This window comes from Mytilus californianus, unplaced genomic scaffold (assembly GCF_021869535.1).
Source record: "Mytilus californianus isolate M0D057914Y unplaced genomic scaffold, xbMytCali1.0.p SCAF_3, whole genome shotgun sequence".
NCBI lineage: Eukaryota > Metazoa > Mollusca > Bivalvia > Mytilida > Mytilidae > Mytilus > Mytilus californianus.
In genome coordinates this window covers 42,581,730-42,601,028 of record NW_026262679.1, presented here as the reverse complement: position 1 = coordinate 42,601,028, position 19,299 = coordinate 42,581,730, and the positions used below count along the sequence as shown (strand labels likewise).

Genomic DNA, 19,299 nt, shown 5'->3' with positions numbered 1-19,299 from the left:
TAACTTCACATGTTTGGGCTCCATTTTTTTCCTTTATAAAACTACACAATATAAACTCTTTTCAGTAGATTATTTTTATCACATTTTTCCAATTACGGTGTATATAAGCCAAGCTAAATTTATTAAAGTTTAATCATATTTCCTTAAATTGTTACACTTTTTCATCAAATGAAATATATTTTGCTATATATCTGAATCTAATTACCAGGTTTAAAAATTGAAGAGAGTCTAGTACAAAAAATATTTGTTCCATAAATTTATTATTAAACAAGCTATGGTTAATATTGGGTTTACATGATAACATCAATAAAATGAAAATATTTAACAACTTTTGTATTGGTGTTCATTAGCATGATTCTGTTTCTATGGTTATATTTTTAATTTTATTTTCACTTGATTGAATTGTGACATAGTTAAACAGGTGTTGTATGCTGTTAAATGGAGAGCTTTGATTGGTAATTATCATACCCCTCTTAAACAGTGGGGGCTATTAGCATTCACCTTGTTCGGCCATTCGTTCTTCTGTCTGTTTGTCCAACAAATATTTGCATCACATTTTCTCAGGTACTACTGAAAAGAATGACTTCATATAGTTGTCAGCAGCTTACATTGATGAGGGAACAGTTTTGGGATCTGTTACACACCTATATCCTGTTTGCCGATACTTTGAATTTTTCAAAATGTTGAATGAACTTAGAATTTTTTTCGTCAAACACTGTCATACTTTTTATCAGACACTACTTCTGAACAGGATGACTTCATATTTTGGTAGCAGTCGAACTGTTGTGAGTTGTAACTTGCGAGCGCTTTTTGGATCTGTCAAACACCTTTTTCCTGTTTTCTGATAATTTGAATACTTTAGTTCCGAGATGGTCTGTTTTACCTTATCTGATTTCATTATACCCACAAATGTCAAGTGATAACGTCAGAAATCTAAGCTGTATTGGATCAATACAACATTGTCTGCATGAAAACATCTTCATATGGGCGATGTCACCTTACAACTATTTTTAAATGGAGATCTATTTAAATCGTTAAATTCGCTTATATGCCTGTGTTAAAAACTAGGAGTGTGAATAGAAAAATGTCATGTGATAAAACTTGGTTCAGTCTCCACATTAAGACAAAAACTATCCCTGAACTCTCCTTTTAGGAGTGGGGGTATGCTTAGCACAACAATGTATGCTTTTTTGTTATTTTTAAATTGATGTTGTTGAATTTGCATGACCCATTTGATTATCATATCAAACATAAATAAAACGAAGATTTCTTGGTATTTATAATAAAAGTTAGTTAATGCATGTTTTGTAAGCATGCTGATAATACTGACCATTTCTTGTATAAATAACAGAAATTACTCTATAAAACAATTTAGCTTGTAGGAAAATAGCTTTTAAGATCACAGTACATACGGAAAAGTGAAAGTCATAACCACTGAATAAAAGTTTTAATATAACGTATAAGGCTAAGAGGACATAAATTTAAAAAGAACATATAACATGGCTCTAAATAAAATAGATAAAGAATCCGTTCTTTTTATACGCCCGTTTACGGGACGTGTTATGGTATACCTCTGTCCGTCCGTCCGTCGTCAACATGTCGGACATTAACTCAAAAACACTTTAACCAATTTGAATGAAACTTTGGTGAATTGTTTATATCTATTGACGTGAGCTCCCTTTCGTTTTTCATAAATTTTAGATTTTACGTTTCCGAGTTTTGGGGTTTTATTCATTACAAAAATGGGGATTTTCCAGTTTTCGGACAATAACTTAAAAATACTTTCACCAATTTGCAAGAAACTTTGGTGCATTGTTTATATATATTGACATGAGCTCCCTTTCGATTATTATAAATTTTAGATTTTACGTTTTAGAGTTATGGGGTTTTATTCATTACAAAAAGGGGTGATTTTCCAGTTTTCGGACAATAACTCAAAAATGTTTTGAGCCGTTTTCCTGAATTTTGGTGAATTTATATCTATTGACGTAAGCTCCCTTTCAATTTTTATAAATTTCAGATTTTAAGTTTACAAGTTATGGGGTTTAATTAATTAAAAAAGGGGGGTTTTTCCAGTTTTCGGACTTTATCTGTACTTTGTGTATTTGCAGAAGAATTTCAGCAGTATTAAACAAAAAGAAAGAAGATCGACATGTAGAGGAAGATAACTATTCTTTCCCACCTTTCTTAGGAAATTGTTTACATGACCTTGACCTCAGCCATAACAACCTGAATCAAGTTCATTCGAGTGTTTCACATCTAGTCTCATTACATCATTTAGACATATCACAGTAAGTACAGTAATCTATTTGAATAACATGGGCTTTTTGTTAATGAGACAGCAACCTAATGACACAAAGAAACCTAGAAGTCATGTGATCTAGAGGTCATCATGTGGTCTTCATCAGGAAACAAATGTCTAACAAATATATAGAGCTCTAAATCCCCCTGAGCCGAAACACTGCAAGTACATTTGACAAATATCTGTGAAGCACACCAAAATATCCTACAGAGAAAATAAATTTCACTGACAAGTTTCTTGACTTGGGATATGTAAATTAACATGTAGTCCAACAATTTGTTAGTGTATCTTTTATGTGTCACATTTTTACAGCATCAGGGGATAAAAGGTTTCTGTCAGTTGAAAGTTTAAATGTCAGTCTCGTCAGTCTTTAGTCATTAAATTAGTCAAAAACACAGGTCTACCGTGTTTTTATTATTATTTGTGGGATATCAATTTTCTTGAATTCGTGAGTATAAGTTAACCATGAATTTAAATGTTCAACGCGGTACAAATTTTCTTAATGCTGATTTGTGCAAACTTTGGCAAAACAACAAAATCCAATATCTACAAAAGTACAATTTTCCTCCATCCACAAAAATTGGTACCCACGAAAATAAATGAATCCACAATAAACTGTTATCAACTTTAAAGTATAATCAAGATCTCATAACTTTAAAAAATAATAAGATAGTAATTGTTGGACGCCGTTTACCTCATGTGGTATTACTAATAAAATTTTCATATTTGTTCTAAATTTCCATAGTTCTTTCAACGTCTTTTGAAACCATGTAAAATATAGATATGAATTGTGTTTTCTGTGAAAACTTTACAATGTTATTGTTTGCAGTAATCCTGCCATAAAGACATTACCAAAGGAATTGGGCAAATTGAAGGTCACATGTATGATTAAAATGGATGGTGTCAATATTACTGATATGAAGAAGCTGATTGACACAGATTGTGGTAAGATTTTATGTATTTTAAGGTGGTACCAAACACCTTGACTAAAATTTATTTAGCTCGTTTAATTTTCATAAAATTTTGACAAAATATTTACTTTGACCCTTTGACAAAAATATAAAAATTTCAAAAAACTTGAACCACACACTTTATCAGAAAAATAGCAGTTTGACAAACACTAATTTTGATCATTGAGAAGCTTCATATTTCCTTAACATGAATAGAACATGATTAAAACGCTCAGCTGATTTTTATAGAGTTATCTTCCTGTAGTGTTATGTACCACCTTAAGGCATTTATACCATTACAGACCATGCAGTCTCTAAAAAGATCCATATCCAAGTACAAAAATAAGGTCATGACCTCAGTCAAACATGGTTCTAGTCAATCAGTGCAGAAACACTGTGTCTAATAAGTAGAATGTTATATCAATGTATGATCATAATTATACCCTCGCTGCAAAGGTGTGGGTATACTGGTTTACCTCTTCCATCTGTGTGTCTGTTTGTCCTTAACTCATTTCTGTCAAATATTTTCAGCAGGTACATTACTGACAAAAGCATTTACGTATTTATAGAAAACTAGAGGAAATACAAATGAGAAATACATTGTCAAGTCAAATCAGTACTTTATAGACATTCACTGTATTAAATATCTCTTATATAAAACTCGAAACAATTGAAATTAATATTTTTTTTGTTACATTTATTAACTAAGAATAACTCCTGATATTATTTAATCTTGCTCTGCTAAAACTACTTAATCTATCAGATATAACCTGTAAACATATTAGATGTTTTAAAACGATTTCCCCACAATGTTTCATGAAGGTTTTTATAAAGAAATATTTGTGACAATCAATTGTTTTTATTTCACAGATCAGCAACAGAGATCAAAACAAATAATCTTAAGTTTGAGAAATGATCTGAGACAATCTGAGAAGTATTACAAAATGAAACTTGTCATTCTGGGAAAGAAGGTAGGAAAATAAGGAAAAAATTATGCAATTTTAGGTTGACAGTTTGTGAAAAGTAATCTTGGTTAGTTTGACAGTCATCATTTTTGCCTGAATTATACTTTAGTTTGATAATCAAGGCAATACATTAAATCTACATTTAATGAAAGAAAGGTTTTCCTCTTTAGAAATGAACAGAAAAAAATCATTCACACACGAACGAACAATGCCATAACAAAACATTGTGTAAAACAAAGTTACCAATAAATTGTGTAATTTATTCTTAAATATTCAAAGCCTCATTTGATAGGCCTTTACCATTAAAATGCACATAGGACCCAGGGAAGGCACTTTGAAATCTCAACTATGGGTGGGTATCAGGTACAGTAAAAATGAAAGTGAAATTCTAAATTTGCCTCTGATTTTGAAGGTGCCTTTCCCTGGATACCATGCATGTTTTTAAAGAAAAGCCCTTAACAAATGTATATCTTGTTTATTTTCTTTAGGACAAAGGAAAGACAACTCTTGCTGGATTGTTGAAAGGTCAAACATTGGGTAGTCACCATTTACTTGGTGTACAACGACATGACATTGAACTTCCACCAAAGGGGACTCTATTAAAACTCTTCAAGGTTGTACACATTAGGCTTAAAAGAAATTACTGTTTATTTGCTGTGTCTTAAAATTGGTGTGTAGAGAAAACATATTAGCAAATGTAAATGAAAAATACGTCTTTCATCTATATCAGACATCATTTATTTTTGTTTAAAATACTTTTACTTTAGAACTATCAGATAAAAGAAAATAATATGGTATGATTTCCCTGCCCAATATACATGTTTCTGCTATAACCATCATCAGGTATGCAAAAAAAACAAAGTTTTGGAATGTCAAAAAATTCAGATGTTTTGGAAGCATAAAAAAGAAAACTGGAGTAGCCAAAACTGTCTAAGAAATTTTGCCTGAGGGAATGGCAGCTTTAGTTTTAATAAAAATTGCATAATTTTAATCACTGTAAATGTCATGACAAAATATATTGTTTAATTCATGCCAGTACCAAAGATTTGGCTTTTTTCCATAGACTGTTTTGATAATAATATTTGGTTTATAAAGCCAATTGGAAGGTGCCTTCATCTTCATAATTGTAAAGCATCTATGTTATTTTACAAAGTTTTAAATAATTTAACACTGACTTTTTCCATTGTGTCATGAGTCAATAATCACAATTTTACCACTAAAACAAAATGAAAAGATAAAGGGTTTCCTGCAAACCCAAAGATGTAGCCTATTTTGTCAATACCCAATGTTTGATATTCAGAAAGTTGGGTAATTGCAACCAATGAAAGACTGGTGATTAACTATTTCTTTAAAACTTCAAAAATGAAGATAATTTATAAAAAAAAAATCATGTTCAGTTCAATTTAATCTGTAGCTAGTTACATCTTGTCTACTTAAGTGTGTTTAAAATAAAATTGATCATCTTCTGTATTGTTGCAAAATAGAATAAAGCAAAGCAAAAGTAAATAATGTTGTTTATCTTTAGCACCAGGACTATCCCACCATAAAGTTTTCTCTATGGGATATGAGTGGTGATCCTACAGTGGCAGCTACCCATCATTGTTTCTACACGCCAAACTCACTTTACATGTTAGTGTGGGATTTATGGTCCTTAGAGAAGGAACTGGACAAAATCGGCCAGTATCTTTACAGTATTCAGGTAATTGTTTTAAATTTCATTGAGCATAATATAAAAGTAAGAAGATGTGGTCTGATTGCCAATGAGACTACTCTCCACCAGAGACTAAATGAGTAGAAGTTTTTTATGTTAAGACATGGTAAGACGCTGACAAAAGAATTAGATAGAAATGGCCAGCATCTCCATAGTATTCTGATGAATATATACCTGTCTGAGATGAAATCAGAAAGTATGTCTTTAGTTTTCAGTATACAAATTATTCATGTTATCAAGAAATGTACAGTGCACATGTAATATTTAGTATTTCTGGAGAGAAATTAAGGTAGAGGGTATGATCTCTTGTTATCGTAGAAACAGTTTTTTCAGAAACTACTGTCCAGAATGACTTCATAGTTGGTCAGCAGCTCAACATTGAAGAGCTGTAATGTGTGTGTACTTTTCGGATCTGTCAGACACCTACTTTCTGTTTTCTTTACTTTGAATTACGAGAGGGGTATGCTTAGCACAACAGCACATGCATTCAGATTCCTCACTGCCTTTGCAATTTTTGGATAATGATACAATCATTTGAAGACATTTTATTGTTAGAGAATAAGATCATATTGACAAGCACCTGCATAGTATTCAGATATAAGTAACACTTGAATGTAAGATTTAGAGGTGACATAGATATGTATGTATTTTGCTAGCATCTAAATCAAATTATGCCCGATGGAAGAAAAAACTACAGAATTGAATATACCATCATGTAGTCATTCAGACAACATTAATTAATTGTTTTGAATGGAGATGTCTTTGTATTATTAAGACCTAACAGTTGAAAATATGTACTTATTCCAGATAGAACATAAGTCTTTTTACTTGTTTCTATAATGTATTATTAGGCAAGAATGCCAAATGCCAGTATCTTGTTGGTTGCCACATTCTTAGACAGAAACACCTTACCAACCAAACAACAAGATGTCTTAAGGATAAAACAGTTATTACTGGACCGTTATGGACCAGAAGGAGACCGGGCCAGTGGTTTATCATCTAGACTAGATACTGACAGTTTTATACCAGTGTCTTGTACAACAAAAGAAGGTATATTTCTCTTATAAAACCCATCTCTAAAATTTGGGGGTATATTGCAATCACCTGTTCTGTCCATCCCTCTGTTCAGCTTTCTGTTCTGTTTGTCCATCCGTCCTTTCTAGAAATATTTTCGTCTCACTTTTTTGATAAACTACTGAACGGAATGACTTCATATTTAGTCAGCAGCTTCACTGTGAGAGTTGTAATGTGTCTTTGGGATTTGTCAGGTACCTTAACCTACTTCCTGTTTGCCGATACTTTGTATTTTTCAGTATGATGAATGATTCCTTAAAAAAATTTCATGCCACATTTCTCCAATATTACTGAACAGAATGACTTCATGTTTGGTAAACACTCAACAGTGATGATTTTTAATATGTTTGCCCTTTTCATATTTTTCCGACATCTATTTCCTGTTTTCTTATACTTTGAATTACTAGTGGTGGTATGCTTAGCATAACAAAGCATGCATTCTTGTTCTGTCTGAAACTTTTCAAACAACGATTTGTTCATTACATAACTTTAGAAAAAATCTGTTGACATGATAGTTACCATTTGTCAAGCATTTGCACGCTTCGTCAAATGTTTATACACATTTTTCTCATCCCACGGTGGGCACCTTACATGTAGGTCCATGTCTTTAAAAGCAAAAACATGTAATCTCATACATTCTTGTCAACTGTTATAATACAGCCTTTTTCAGGTTTTAGTAGGAATGTCAATGTGTACTCGAAAACTTTTGGAAAAGTCTAAAATAAGGAATATGTAAATTCTTCATGCATATTTTAACAAAATCTTGTTTTTGGTTAATTTTCTTCCTCATGATTGTGCAATCAGGACAAGAGGTAAATTTTGTTTAGTTTAATACACCTTTATTGTAAAGCTGATATCTGGCTTATTGACAATAAATGTTGTCATATCTCATGGGAAAATTTTGTTATGAATAAAAGGAGATCTGGGGTAACCATAAAAAAGAAACAACCCAACCACACAGAAAAACCAAAAGATATGTAGGTCTATAAGAACATTTGCCAGTTTAAAATAATTGTAAATACACTTAAATACAATATTTTTTTAATCTTTTCTTTGCCAGGTATATCAGAACTGAAAGAAAAGCTGTATGACCTTGCAACAAGGGTACCAGATCCAAACAACAGACCTAACAAACTGCTGGGTAGGAGTATACCAAAGAGTTACCTTTATTTAGAGACAGCCATGCAGGAAGTTTTGAAAACTAAATTGAATGAACACAGACAACCGTTTTTAGAACATGAAGAGTTCCTTGAAATTATAAACAAAGTACCAAACAATGATCTTGATTCTGCTGAAGAAATTCGTCAAGGTATGATATCCTTATAGATAATGATTTATGGGTAGTTTGTTATGTGTTTCATGGACATGCAATATTTTCATATCTGTAAGTAGCATATCATGTTAACAAAAGAAAAATAAGCTTTGAATAATGATAATGAGGTAACTTATTTAGTATCTGCAACTTCTGCTTTACCCCTTATTAGAATCTATTGAAACTTTCTCAGAATCTTTTGATAATAGAAAATGCATGAAAAAGACACAAGCTATCAACCAATCAAAACAAGGTATACATATATTAGGTGTTATTAGTCCCCTACCAACGAAATCGAAGGGGACTTTAGGTTTGCACTCCGTCCGTCCGTCTGTCCATCCGTCAGTCCGGCAAATCAGCTTTCCACACTTTTTTTTTTCGTTTTTAAAGATATTGATTTGATATTTGGTATATAGTTTTATCATGACAAGTTATAGATCAAGTTCAAATTTTGTTCCGGTCTGATGAATTAGTCCAGAGTTATGGACCATAACTCTGGACCATATCTAATGTTAGAGTACTATGTTAAACCATATTTCTGTACAAAGGGAGATAACTCATTTTTTAAAAGACATTCTTTGTTAAATTATTTGAAGAATTTTTTGCAGGTTTGTTTGTTATTTAGTATAAACTAATTTTCTGAATGCTATATATATAAAAAAAATTATGAAGAGAAATCCTTTAATTAGATAATAATCTATTTTTATTAATGTATATATTTCAATACATTACATTGTTTAGATAAAAGTTGTTGACATTTTATAGATAAGTTACAAATCTATATTAGTTTGTGACAAATGGAAAAAATATTTGGAACTATTAATTATATTTGATTATGATTTTAAAATAGATATACACTGTATAACATCATATCTAATTTTAGAGAACTTTTAATCATATCTAATGTTTTTTTCATTCATATAATCAGTTTTCCACACTGTTTTTAGTCATGCTTGAACATATTGACATGATATTTACTTTTTGTTTACACCATGACAAGTTATAGAACAAGTTAGCATTTTGTTCCAGTAAAATGATTTTTACCCGGTAGGGGACTATGTATTGCCATGCAATACTCTCAGAATGCTTGTTCAGTTTAAAAATTTGTTTCTATATTTATTTCAGTGACAAAGTTTTTAACAGAAAATGGAACAATCCTGCATTTCAATGATCAGTTGAAAGGATTAAATAATTTGTACTTTCTTGATCCAACATGGTTGTGTGATGTCCTGTCTAAAGTCCTACTACATGTAGTAAGTAAATTATATAGATCCTATATGGATTAATGATGGTCAAATCTCTGACAGCAATGTATTATTTTTTTAATCCTCACAAGTTAAAACTGTTCCTTTAATTTTAGGAAGATATAAACGTTTCAATATTTTGTTTTGAAAACAAATAAAATTATATGGTGTAAAATATGATCTGGTTTTCATATTTTGTCACATGTGGAGCAGTAACTGCTTACCTGACTCTTGAGAACCTGAGATCACCAATTGTTTTTAAGGGGTGTGTGATGTTTTTTATTTAAGTCCTTTCTTGATAGTTGTTAACTCTGTTACATGGTTATGATCGATCTTCTTCAACTTATGATTTTGATTACCTCTTTTCAGTTCTGTCTATTCATCTGTCCTATATCAAGTTAAAGTTTTGGTAGAAGTAGATTACATGAAGTTGTAGTCAAATCTAATAATAACTTAGTACAGATGTTCATTAAAAAAATATATGGTATGCTAAAATTACAGTTTTTACATAGAATTTGCCAGTGGCTGATCCAGGGGGTGGGGGTTCCTGGGGTTGGAAGCCCCCTTTTTATTGACGATCAATGCTTTTGAATGGGGACATATGGTTGGAACACCCCCCCCCCCCTACCCCCCCTTTATCCTGGGTTGGAACCCCCTTTTTAAAAATGGCTGGATCTGCCCCTGATTTGCTGTTTACTTAACAGGGAAACAGCCATAAATGAATTGAAATTCAAATGACTGTAATGAAATTATCAATTTCTGTCAAGCTGAATATAAAATTTTCCAAGATCAGTTGCCTTTTCAACTCCATATTAACGCCATTTTGTCAGAAATTAGATACGTTTGGTTATCCATCACTAATTCTTTAAAATTGCAAGGCTATCTCTGTAATAAAACTGCCACTCAGTATGGTATGATAATCTCTAGGATCCTGTAAGTTATCCATCACTAATTCCTACTCTTTTCTGGTAATAAAACTGCCACAAGGTATAGTATGTAAATCCCTAGGGTGCTACAATGTACTGATGTAATGCCCTTAGTGATATCAGGATAACGATCGGTGGTCAGTTTTACCTGTGCAGATAACTGATCTTGAAAGGGGGGGATTTTTATCAAGTTCAGATGAAATGCTTCTCAGTTTAATTAATTTTCAGCAGAGACTTTATATAGACAATTGATCTTTAAAAATTAGAAATATTTATTCAATTTCGTTTAAAGAAGAGTTTTGCAAAGTTGAACCTGCTTTTATACATTACACATTATGGATGCCTACAAGTGTCTCTATTTGACAAGTTCAAGATTAAACACTAAATTGTAACTAAACTATAATTTCATGCTTATTTACAGGAGTAAAACGATTATGAGTCATACAAGTACATGAATTAAAAAAAATATTGATTTACTGCCATTTTGATAAATAGAAGGAATCTGTATCATGAATCCAGAATTCATTTATATTTGTTTATATTGAACGTTTCAATTGTGTGCAATTTTCTATCTGCATTATCAACTTCCAGAAGAAAAATATGACTCATAGTATGACTCTATTTGTTGTTTTATCAATGAGCTATCTTTAATCAGTTGAAATGATTTTTATATCTCTTTCATAGCAAAGTAGAAATTGCATCAATCAATCTTGCATTACTGTCATACCTGCCAACTTTTCAAAATCTCCATGGGGGATTTTAAGCGCAAGAGGTCCTACGCTCCTCTTATATTGTCATAAATGTTCTTAATCTACAACTATATTGTTTGAGTGAGTATGTATGTGCTTAAAAACCCTTTTAACTCATTCGAATGCCTGTTTTGAGGTGTTCAGTTTATGTAATAAAGAATTTCAAATTTCAGGTCAACACCTCTCATGGGGATATCCCCTCTCATGGGGGATATCCCCCATAAATCGGGAAAGTTGGCAGGTCTGTACTGTAAGATGTTGAAGATTCTCAATATTTAATGCACACAAATGAAGCATCTCCTGAAAAGCTTTCTCATCATCCTAATTACATTTTATGGAATCACCTGTTCACATGACTTTATCTTTTGCTATTATATAGGTACATGATCCTAATGTTAGAGGCGGAAAAATAAGCAAGGTTGAAGTAAGAAGGATATTCAGTGATGATCCACGCTTTCCTGATGATTACGTAGACCAATATATACAGTTAATGGAACGATTTGAAATTGCTCTCAGTGTAGATTTTGGTGGGAAGTAAGTTTTAATGAAACAAATGTATTTAATAGTATTATATTGAGTCAATGAAGAATTATTTTCGCACTAAGAAAACTTTTTCCTGTTCAGTACCCCATGCCTGTCAACTTCTAAAAGTGAAAAAGCAGGTCATGACCTTCGTTGAGTGAAAAACATCAGGTCGAAATGGGCACAAACTCTTTTTCAGATGAATTTTAAATATATTTTTTTCACTTAAACTTCAGAGTAATTATTTCATTGAATATTTATTAATCTTTCATCAGCGAATGGTTCTTTTTTGTAGATTATTTATACCCTCCCAGCTATCCAAGTACCCTGCCATTGACCTGAACCGATCTGATGAACTAGGGTTAAAGGTTATCAGACTTTACAAGATGGCATTCATTCCCTCTGGATTCTGGAGTCGACTTTTGTCACGGTTGATGTATAGAATAGAACTACTAACATCAGACTGGATTCTAAATAAATCTCTTACTTCATCTTTTACACCTGCAAAGTTCCAAAAAATGTTGGAGAGACAGAGCTCATCATCCAGGTATGTATTTGGTTGTTAAAAAGTTTCATGAAATTTGTTATTCATATAGAAAAACATAAAAGTAAATTATTTTGTTGGTACTTGTTGATTAGTTCTATATAATTTTGTATTGGCTGATCTGAAAACCAGTTGAAAATATTCAAAATATTAACTTTTGCACAAACATTAAAAACAAATTAAAATATAAATTAAAAATTTTTTTTTTTGGAAATATGTCAACGACACTGCAACCCAATGGCATAAAAAACAAAAGACATCTAGATGTAAACATAAAGTCTTCAACAATAGGAAAATGTAATATACAATATGTCAATAAGAAAATTTGAATAAATTTAACAAAGATGATCTTTTAAGCCTGAAGTTTGAAATATTACATAATGAGGTAATTTGAGACAAGATAATTGATATTTTTGTTTTGTGCAAAGTTGAAATGGTAAAGATTTTCAAATAATATTAATATTCACCAAGGTTTTATTGTCAAAAGAGACCATCAATTTGATTTTTTCCTATAAAAAATAATGAATAGACTGCATACTTTGAAAAAATTGAGCACATTCAAGTACCAAATAAATATTAACATGAATTTTATTGTTCATATAGGTAATTTATACCATATGGTCTTCATAAAATTTTGAAAAAAGCTCACTGTTCTAGACAGGTTAAAAGTAGAACATTAATAGCAAAGAGAAATTTTCTTTACGGTAAAGATGATTTTTGTCGAGCCTGCGACTTTTGTCGCAGAAATCTCGACATAGGGATAGCGATCCGGCGGCGGCGGCGGCGGCTACGGCGGCGGCGGCGGCGTTAGCTAACTTCTTAAAAGCTTTATATTTTAGAAGATGGAAGACCTGGATGCTTCATACTTTGTATATGGATGCCTCATGTTACGAAGTTTCCGTCAGTCACATGTCCAATGTCCTTGACCTCATTTTCATGGTTCAGTGACTACTTGAAAAAAAAGTTCAGATTTTTTGTAATGTTAAATTCTCTCTTATTATAAGTAATAGGATAACTATATTTGGTATGTGCGTACCTTGCAAGGTCCTCATGCCCGTCAGACAGTTTTCACTTGACCTCGACCTCATTTCATGGATCAGTGAACAAGGTTAAGTTTTCGTGGTCAAGTCCATATCTCAGATACTATAAGCAATAGGTCTAGTATATTCGGTGTATGGAAGGACTGTAAGGTGTACATGTCCAACTGGCAGGTGTCATCTGACCTTGACCTCATTTTCATGGTTCAGTGGTTATAGTTAAGTTTTTGTGTTTTGGTCTGTTTTTCTTATACTGTATGCAATAGGTCTACTATATTTGGTGTATGGAATGATTGTAAGGTGTACATGTCTAGCTGGCAGGTGTCATCTGACCTTGACCTCATTTTCATGGTTCAGTGGTCAAAGTTAAGTTTTTGAGTTTTGGTCTTTCTTTCTAATACTGCATGCAATAGGTCAGCTATATTTGGTGTATGGAATGATTGTAAGGTGTACATGTCTAGCTGGCAGGTGTCATCTTACCTTGACCTCATTTTCATGGTTCAGTGGTCAAAGTTAAGTTTTTGAGTTTTGGTTTTTTTTTCTAATACTATATGCAATAGTTCAACTATATTTGGTGTATGGAAATATTTTATGATCTATATGTCAGTCACGCAGGTTTTATTTGACCTTGACCTCATTTTCAAGGTTCATTGCTCAGTGTTAAGTTTTTGTGTTTTCGTCTGTTTTTCTTAAACTATAAGCAATAGGTCAACTATATTTGTTGTATGGAAGAATTGTTAGCTGTACATGCCTGCCTAGCATGGTTCATCTGACCTTGACCTCATTTTCATGGTTCATTGGTCAATGTTTAGTTTACTTGGTTAATGTTAAGTTTATGTGACAGTTGTAATAAAGCTTTATATTTAGGACTATCAACATAATATCAATGATTAGTAAAGAAGGCGAGACATTTCAGCGTGTGCACTCTTGTATTTAATTGTAGCTGCATCTTTGTTCAGTAATACTATTTAATTTAACAGCGGATTACAGATCACAAAGAAAGATATGATCTATTGGGAAGATGGTTTGTATCTAGGACATGATTCTGGTTGTTTACTTGTGGAGGCGACAGTTGTTCCACAAGGCCATGGCATGGCTCCACACAGAGGTGTTTTGATAACTGTACAATCAACAAAGGGAGATTACTCAATCATGGGGATTGTTGTGGATGAGATCGATGACTTGCTCAATGATCATTACCCAGGTTTGTATTAAACCTGTTAAAAACACAAATTTTGTATTATATGAGATTGAAAAGAAGATGATATTAATACTTGACACAAAATCCCTCCTCCGTGCACACAAAACCTAAAGCAAAAGAACAACATTTTATTGTTAAAGTGTTTAAGTCATGGAGAAGCTATGAACATCCAGGAATAGCTCATACCCTTTTGATTAGAACATTGATGTGCGGTAATAACAAAAACTATGATGAGCAAGGTAATCTTTACAAATGCTGTCATAATTTGTTGAAATATCATTGTAAAAAACAGTATGGATATAAACAATTAAACAAAAAGGATATTTCTTAGTAAATTTGGACAAATAATTCTGATGGAATGCCCAACCATTCTTATAAGCAAACAGAAGGAAGACGAAAATTGATGTAGTGCATGTACATATATATTAGAATAATTATGCCATCACTAATTAAACTCATTAAAAAAGAAGAGAATGTTCCCCTCAAGCATTGGGGAAACATTCCACATTGTCCAGGCAGACCGTGCAAAACCCCATGGGTAGTCAAGGTCGTTAAAAAAAAACCTCGTCACACACGATATACAGAAAAGAGACTTACAATGAGTTATATTTTTGACAAGGATCCTAGAAAGGGATATTTATTGTTATTATTTCCAAATCTTTTTGTTATCTGATGTGTGGTCAAGTCACAGATTTGAAGGACATTTATGTATTTTCTTAATTAAAAAAAAGTATCATCAGTAGAAGGGAAATTACAGTTAATTAAGTATTCAGAGAATTATAACTTTTATTTTTCTTAGGTTTAATGGAGTGGGATGAATACGGTCAGCCTAGAGTTCAGAGATATGCCATGTGTCCAGATTGTTATGACTCATCCCATTCATTACCTAAAGGTCTTGATCATTTCTCAGTAGAGCACTGTGCTAGGCTTATCATGTCATCTGATACTATCACATGTCCAAAAAATTTAAAAATACCTCTGGTGCAGTTAGTCCCAGAATTACTCATGCATGAAATTCCAAAAAAGTTTATAATAGACATTTCAAAATTATCTGTGGAAGAGGACAATCTGCTAGGTATTGGTGTCGCAGGTAAAGTTCTTAAAGGACACTATGGTGGCATCGATGTGGCAGTGAAATTATATCATGGAGCACCATATGCCAGCTTCCAATTGAGTAGTCTAGACAGTAGTTATCACACGGGAGGTGACAAAGCTGAAGATCAGGCAGAACAAGATGACATTTACAAAAATTATTCTGCTTATACCATTGATGTTGATGAAGCTAATAGTATCAAAGTAAGTCATCTAAATATGCATGGGAACAACACATATTAAATATGACAGTAATTTTATTAATCATTGATCGTTACATCGAGAACATCTAAGAGGGTGGGAAAAATTAGTATTACTGCACATCTAGAATATATAAATTAGAAGATGTGATATGATTGCCAATGAGACAACTTTCCACCAGAAACCAAATGACATAGAAGTAAGCAACTATATGTAAAGGTATGGCCTTCAACAGTATGTCTGCTCTGCTGCTATGGTTCATATATCAAATTAAACGGAATCACTTCTTTCCTACCTTGAAGGCAAATATGAGTATTAGGGACCATAAAGGGCATTAAAGGCAAGATATTAGTTTAAATAAAGTATATGATACTCTTAATTCAAAACTTACTGTGAGGTTATTTTTATTGCAAATTATGCGACTGGTTGTGTATCACAATAATAAGAACATGCATTCTGATACCTGATATATATATATATATATCTATTTGCAGATTTTCCTGAAATCGCAATAATTAATCTTGCTTTTTTGTCCATTCTTCAAAAATCGCAATAATAAATGAATGCAATAATTTCTAAATTTACAGTAATTACAATTTTCAGGCATGGAGAGCTTTTATGGAGATGAGACAAGAAGTGCTGGTTACCAGTAAACTAAACTATCCATATATTGTTTCCTTTCTTGGTATATCAATCAGACCAAGTCTGTTGATGTGTCTTGAGTTTGCTCCCCTGGGTAACTTCAGGACAAGTATTGATAAGGCCATAGTAAACAGGGAACCATTCAACAAATACAGAGACAAGGATAAAATCTTCCCTGCTGTGTTTGAAAAAGAAGTTACATATAAAATGTTGTTTCAGGTATGTTTATCAAGATCTAAATTTACTTTGTGTCTCGCAGCCTCTTGGACACTGATGCTCAAAAGGACTTTGCAATGATTTATGGACTTGTTACTAACAGAAAGTTAATAACTGGCTTTAACTTAGGAATATATCTAACTTGGACACCATGCCCCCTTACACTCACATTTCCAATGAATCACTCTGTCTGGTTAAAACCCTTATTAGGCATATATTTTATATGGTTCAGATCATAACATATATATGTCATATAAAGTTTCAAGCAAATGTAACCGTTAATGTTAACTACCTGATAATGGACTGACAGATGGACTGATAAACTAGACAATGGACTGACAGATGGACTGATAGACAAACCAATGTACACGCAGACCAAAAAGCAATATCCCCCTACTATTGTAGGTAGGGCATAAAAACATACAACAAATGAGTTTGCTAACTTGGGACAGTCACACAAGTATTCTCATGAACAATCTCAAAAAATACATGTGAATATTTACTGTAGTATCTAATACATTTTTTGACACAAAGCTTATATTTGTTCTCTTAAAAGCAAAATGATGCGTCCTTGCATTGTGAATAATTTTGATAGTTATTTTTTTATAAACTCTACATGAAAAAAGCTTTTGTGATATTAATGTACCACTTTTACTCCCATTTCAGATTGCAAGTGGCCTTGGTTACCTACACAAACATGGAATTATATACAGGGATTTAAAATCTGACAATATATTAGTTTTCTCCCTTGAATTGAATTCTCCTGTCAATGTTAAACTGTCTGACTATGGTATATCTAGATTTTGTTCTTCTGGAGGTACGGTTGGACTAGTAGGAACACCAGGGTACCAGGCACCAGAAATAATTGAGGGGCAAGCTTATGATGAAAAGGTACGTACAACTTCTTAAAGTACATGAGGCCATGGCTATGACGAAATTTACAAAACCTGAAATATAGAATCAAGATTATAATGAAATAATATGTACATGTTATATCCATCTCTTTATCTATGCTAGACAATGAAGTTTTACTGTACTAGTATATTTCTTTGCTTCCAATCTAAAGCAGTCTTTTCTGGGGGATTGTTTTAAAGATTTAATCCTTTAGTGTATCTTTAATGTCTTTAATAGTCCCCTACCGACAAAGTCGAAGGGAACTTTAGGTTTGCACTCCGTCTGTCTGTCCATCTGTCAGTCCGGCAAATCAGTTTTCCACACTTTTTTTCTTCGTGCTTGAAGATATTGATTTGATATTTGGTTTATTGTTTTATCATGACAAGTTACAGATCAGGTTTGAATTTTGTTCCGGTCTGATGATTTTGTGCAGAGTTATGGTCCTTGGACTTAGAAAATTCCCTTAAATAATCAGTTTTCCACACTTTTTTTCGTTATGCTGGAAGATATTGATTTGATAATTGGTATATAGTTTTATCATGACAAGTTACAGATCAAGTTCTAATTTTGTTCCGGTCTGAAGATTTTGTGCAGAGTTATGGTCCTCAATGGACTTAGAAAATTCACTTAAATAATCAGTTTTCAACACTTTTTTTTGTCATGCTTGAAGATATTGACTTGATATTCGTTATAAAGTTTACACCATAACAAGTTATAGATCAAGTTAGCATTTTGTTCCAGTACAATGAATTTTTAACTGGTAGAGGACTATGTATTGCCCTGCAATACTCTCAGAATGCTTGTTTATTTATTCAATACCGTAAATATAAGGGGGGAAAAAAAGAAATCTTCAAATGCCTCAACATGTATCAAATCTGATGTATAATAATGGATATTATTTTAAAGAATGTTATGATTAAAAGAAGATGTGGGATATGTTAATAATGCAGCAACCCAAAGACAAAAATAACCAAAACACATCTAGATGGCAACTAACAGTCTTCAACAATAAACAGGTGGCTATAAAATATGGCAAGCTCTAAAATGTTTAGAATCTATAAAAATTGTGTATAAATTAAACATAAACAATCAAAGATCTGCCATTAAAATCCAATAGATGTTTCAGCATGAGACCATAAAAAAAGAATATGTTTGTTTGCCTTAACCCTACCTACCCAGAAAATAGCTGCCTACTCAAAATCTTTTATTGTCCTGATGTGAAAAAGTTTTTTTTTTAATCAGATAGACATGAAGACTAAAAAACAACTGACACTTCAATTTCTCTTTGCTGAAATAAAAAGAAAATGCCTACCTACCTACCCACTGTCTCAACCTTTGGGTAGGGTTTGGGTAAACCAAAATATTTTTAAGTGTGGCCTGAATGAATTTCTGTTGTAGAATCCATAGAACTGTATTTCATTGCTCTAATTACCAAAAGAAAAAATTAACATATTTGTTTACATATTGTTTTCAACTCATTAACTAACCACTAACAGTGTATTGTTGTCTGCAGTAACCTTAGATTTTTCCACAATTATTTTAATTAATATGTGTTTATGGAAATTATGATTAGAAGGAAATACAGCTATGTCCTCAATTAAAAAAGTAATTTAACTTCTATTCATGGAATTAGTTCTTATATGCTTTAGTGTGAAAGTGAATCATATCAGTGAACTCGTAATAACATGTTCCCCTGAAGTGTGTGAGGTCATGTGTT

The 19,299-nt window shown here is 32.2% G+C and overlaps 1 protein-coding gene across 4 annotated transcripts in view; it reads left to right on the top strand.

The window, feature by feature from the left end:
• LOC127734601 (leucine-rich repeat serine/threonine-protein kinase 1-like) overlaps nucleotides 1–19,299 on the top strand; it is a 107,557-nt gene that overhangs the window by 78,427 nt on the left and 9,831 nt on the right. For all 4 annotated transcript variants that reach the window (XM_052244555.1, XM_052244554.1, XM_052244552.1 and 1 more), the window contains 14 exons: nucleotides 2,112–2,291; nucleotides 3,132–3,247; nucleotides 4,123–4,223; nucleotides 4,706–4,831; nucleotides 5,743–5,916; nucleotides 6,780–6,978; nucleotides 8,063–8,311; nucleotides 9,440–9,567; nucleotides 11,613–11,767; nucleotides 12,051–12,302; nucleotides 14,317–14,540; nucleotides 15,337–15,833; nucleotides 16,434–16,691; nucleotides 17,355–17,579. In XM_052244555.1, coding sequence (XP_052100515.1) covers nucleotides 2,112–2,291; nucleotides 3,132–3,247; nucleotides 4,123–4,223; nucleotides 4,706–4,831; nucleotides 5,743–5,916; nucleotides 6,780–6,978; nucleotides 8,063–8,311; nucleotides 9,440–9,567; nucleotides 11,613–11,767; nucleotides 12,051–12,302; nucleotides 14,317–14,540; nucleotides 15,337–15,833; nucleotides 16,434–16,691; nucleotides 17,355–17,579 — 2,884 coding nt within the window. The remainder of the gene's footprint in view (nucleotides 1–2,111; nucleotides 2,292–3,131; nucleotides 3,248–4,122; nucleotides 4,224–4,705; nucleotides 4,832–5,742; nucleotides 5,917–6,779; nucleotides 6,979–8,062; nucleotides 8,312–9,439; nucleotides 9,568–11,612; nucleotides 11,768–12,050; nucleotides 12,303–14,316; nucleotides 14,541–15,336; nucleotides 15,834–16,433; nucleotides 16,692–17,354; nucleotides 17,580–19,299) is intronic.